Here is a 4199-nt window from a genome sequence, read left to right as displayed (position 1 = left end):
ATGCCTTTTTTCTGAAAGAACGTGTAATAACAGACAGATGTTAATCTTTTCTTCTGAATGAGATAAACAACTTGTCTATATATCTTCCAAAATGAAAAGACGTGTTCATAACGAAAACGGGGGAGTAGCGCCCTGCCGGCCCGACATTAACAAGTGCCCTATGAAAAAAAAAAATGCTTTTTTTTGTGCTTTAGTTGCTTTAAAATTTTAAGTTTTCTATAGAAGCTCACAATTTCAAAGGCTTTTCACATATCTAACAAAAACAAAAGGCCTTTTACATATAAGTATTTAGTTCTTATACATATCTCATCCAAAAAAAGATCTTATTATTTAAAAGATTTATATGTAAAAAAACCTTCAAAATTAGAGGTCTGAATTTTTAGTTTCAGTGGCTGTGTCAGTGGCTTCCCTGTGGGCCGGGTCGGTCGAAAAATTTTATTTCGAAATATATTAGGACATAAACTTTTGAGTGGGAGTTAAGTAAAAAATATCCAATTCAGGTGTTTTTGAAAAATTCTGAAATTATTAAAAGAATTTTGGATTTTTTAGTTTTCCTTTTAAGTTAAACAATTTTTGTTCCGAAAAGAAATACATAAACTTTCTCTCATATGAATCATATCTATTATAATTAAAACAGAACTGAAAAAAAAAACTCAGGACGGATGTATACACATAACCGGTTTCTTGTTCTGAAATGAGCATATCTAAAAATAACCTCTAAATACGTTTTTTCTCTTTCTTTTTTTGATAAAATGTTTTCTATTGAAATGAGAACAACAATATATGAACTAAAGCAAAGTGAAGGTAATGCGAAAAAAGGATATGATGGCTCCGAGTACCACAAACGCTAAGGACAACGAACCAACAAAAGTGAAGCACAAGACAGCACTAAATAAGTATATTAGTATTTGAATATGATTTGGTCATCTGGATATTGAGTAATCCAACATGACGACAAATGGATATCGTGAGAAGAAAACTCATCGATGAATTAAAACTATGGGTGGAGACGTGGAGTATTGCATGTTAACGAAGGTCGCAACCACTATAATGAGTAATGCCACAATATATTTACTAATTTACAATACGTGTCCATCGTCCAAAATGACAACTTCATCCGCCGACAGCCCGACACATCTAGATGAGAGGGCAAATTAAAAGTTGCATTCAATACACGTAAATCTTATAGGTTTAAAAAACAAGTTGCACCTTCGCTTCTTGGTCGGAAATGTTTGAGTTCATTCATAGGAGTTAAGGACTGTCTGAAATATATTAAAAAAAACATGGACATCACAAACAGAATTGTCATTGTTTGATTTTAGAAACGTAGCTAAGTGGATATTGCTTTGAATAATGATAATATTTAGATTGTGTTTCTGTTAACATTGATTAACTGGAAAGTGAAGGCTTCACTTGTTTTTTTGGTCTCTTTTACCTAATTTCATAAACATACGTCGTCTTAAGTCATGTGCTCAAGGTGCAAGGGCACATGGTCATTTGTTTTGTTTAAAAATTTCTTTAGAAAAAAGGGTCCTAATTGTGAAAAAAATATATATAAAAAGGGTCCATATTTAATTTGCATTTCTATCTAAAATTTGAAATTTTTAAAAATTTGAGCACAAGGTCCAGCATAATTTTGAGACGGCCCTGGTTGTGAATGAAATACATATGAATATCTTGCAATATAGATTTTTGCATTTGCTTTTGTAGCACTTTGTTCTTTTGGGAACATTTGTCTACAAATTCTGATTATACGCAGGTCAAAATCAGCCAAAAGCTATGAAATCTAGAAACATTTGTTGTAAAGTTCTTACTGTTCCAACGGATTACTCCATCAGTCATTAAATCAGAATCATCAATTCCATCAACCATGAAAACTTACTTGATCCTTTTAAGTTTCATTGTGAAGTTAATTAGAATTTGCTTCGGACAAGCTAAATTGAGCAAATCTTCGTGGTGGAAAAACAGTCAAAATCAATAGACTATTTACCGTATACTACCACGCATTTATCAATCTGAACCAATTAAAAATTCAAATTCCAAATGTAAATTTTCAGGAATTGCCAATTTCTATGTATCTTTAAAACGGTGTTGATTAACCATTTAACGTGCTGAGTCAGATGTGTGGATATAACATGGTAACTGGACAGAGTAAAAACAACATCGTTTTGCTTGGATGCTTTCCGACTCTTATATCGCAGACTATGGCGGCAAATGCAACCTTTTTGATCGCCGCAACTAATCGACGTCCAAAATTAGAATCAGCGTTCGCCGTAGCGTCTTGCCGCAAGCACCTGCGACAACCAAACGAACAACAACACATGCGGCTGCCGCAGCCGCAGGTACTTGCAGCGATGAAACGAACAGGCTCTATGTCGTTTACTATTGGGGTTAAAATTAAAATTAAGAGTTTTGTGTTATGGTCATTCCATTGTGTTGCTGGCGGCAAACAGTTAACTATGGGCTGTGGCTACTCAGATGATTTCCCGCAAGATATGCAGGTTTTGCATTGCTTTTGTTTTAGATTAAATGAAGCAAGCATAACTTTTATTCCCTTTATTCTTGTTCTGGCTTGCTTCCTTCCTATGATGCCAACTCCAATGAATGTTAGTTCAAGAACACAATTATCAAATGAACCTACTGAAGGAGTTATCGTAGCAACTGTTGACAGCAATAAGATTAAAGACTCCGATGGTTCATGAGAAACTGCAACAACTGTCCTTCCAGACAAAATTCAATTCAGAGTACATACGAAACACCAGCATTAAGACAGATCTAAATTCACGACGAATCCTCAGTTTTTCCTCAGTTTTAGTCAGCATCCATCTCCTCGAGCGCAGTTTTAGCTGCCGTCTTCGCTTCTTCCAGAAGATCATCAGGGACCTACGATGAGTCCATTTTATGTGGTTTATGAACATTTTTTAAAATCACACATCGATAAGGAAGCATTTATAAGTTTTTTTTTGACCTTCTGATGCTCTCGTTTTGACTCCTCGCATATCCAACTCATCTCCAGTTCAAAGGCCTTGTCCTTGGCTTCATCGTGTAGCTTGTAGATGCTGCACATGAAAAGTCACATTAGTCTTGCTATAAAATGAACCTGGTTATAAAAGCACATGAGAACCACAAGAGTTTACAAATGTAAACGTGTACATGAGAGAAGCAAAGCACTACTCACATTTTCGCCACCTCGATAACGCCTTCTTTGCATGTCATCTCAGATAAATTCAATTTCTCAATTTCCCTGCAAGGAATCCTCTGATCCATCAGAACAATTGTATATCCTTGCCGTTTTGATAACTATATCTATAACCCTTTAGTTGAAACAAATTTCACACAGGTCAAAGGCGGCCAAAAGCTATACAATCCAGAAACAACTGTCATAAGGTTCTTATACTTCATACATTCATGGAGAATCATACATTTTATCGAGCATGAAAGCTCACCTTATGCTTCAAGTTAAAATTATCACTTCGTCTAATAATTATTAAGTTAATTAGTATTTCCTTTGGAAAAGTTAAATTGATCAATCCTAGTGGTACTACATATACCCTTCCTAGAAAATACTAGGATAAAACCAAAAATTTCACACTGTAGCTTACGTTTTGGCAGCTTGCTTTCCTTTGCCAATTGCCGCACCAAAATATCTCTGCAGGAAAAGAATCCATATGATGACAGAGAAAAATGACGTAAACATTAAAACATGAAGACAGATATCTACGAGCAGAAACTTACATATGATATGCCTGATGGTTCAATCATGTACAGTTGAGGTCCATCTCTATCATAACCTCCAAGAATGACTCCACAGCCAAAAGGCCTTAAAAACAAAAAAAAATCATCCTCTTATAATTCATTCAAGTAGGAGAAATGCTTAGACAACTAATAGAGACTAGAGAGTACACAAAAATCATTTTCATATAATTCATTCAAGTAGATGAACTGGACAAACCTGAGCCACCAATAGAGAGTACACAAATGTACATAACTTGCAACACGCTCAGAAAGTTCCTTCACAGGTACAGCATCGCCATAAACACTAAATTATCACAAGTGAAAGCAGAGTTGGTTACACAGTTGGGGAACAGTTATGCAAAGCTATGCAGGAAGAAAGGCGAACATACACATTGACATCTTATCCCCATATATTTTGAACTTTAACTAAGAGAAACATCCCCTTGAGATAAGCTGAGCTATAG

General features: G+C 35.1%; 1 protein-coding gene across 1 annotated transcript in view; it reads right to left on the bottom strand.

Annotated features, from left to right (window-relative positions):
• The window catches only part of LOC104787032 (proteasome subunit alpha type-3), a 3147-nt gene continuing 1549 nt past the window's right edge, over nt 2602–4199 (bottom strand). The window contains 6 exon segments of the mRNA XM_010512524.2: nt 2602–2883; nt 2969–3059; nt 3179–3244; nt 3603–3649; nt 3736–3820; nt 3953–4039. Of these exon segments, the coding sequence (XP_010510826.2) occupies nt 2812–2883; nt 2969–3059; nt 3179–3244; nt 3603–3649; nt 3736–3820; nt 3953–4039 (448 nt within the window). The 3' untranslated portion in view covers nt 2602–2811.

The sequence above is a fragment of the Camelina sativa genome, chromosome 5 (assembly GCF_000633955.1).
Source record: "Camelina sativa cultivar DH55 chromosome 5, Cs, whole genome shotgun sequence".
NCBI lineage: Eukaryota > Viridiplantae > Streptophyta > Magnoliopsida > Brassicales > Brassicaceae > Camelina > Camelina sativa.
The sequence above is the reverse complement of the archived record's forward strand: the minus strand, read 5'-3'. Positions and strand labels throughout refer to the sequence as shown.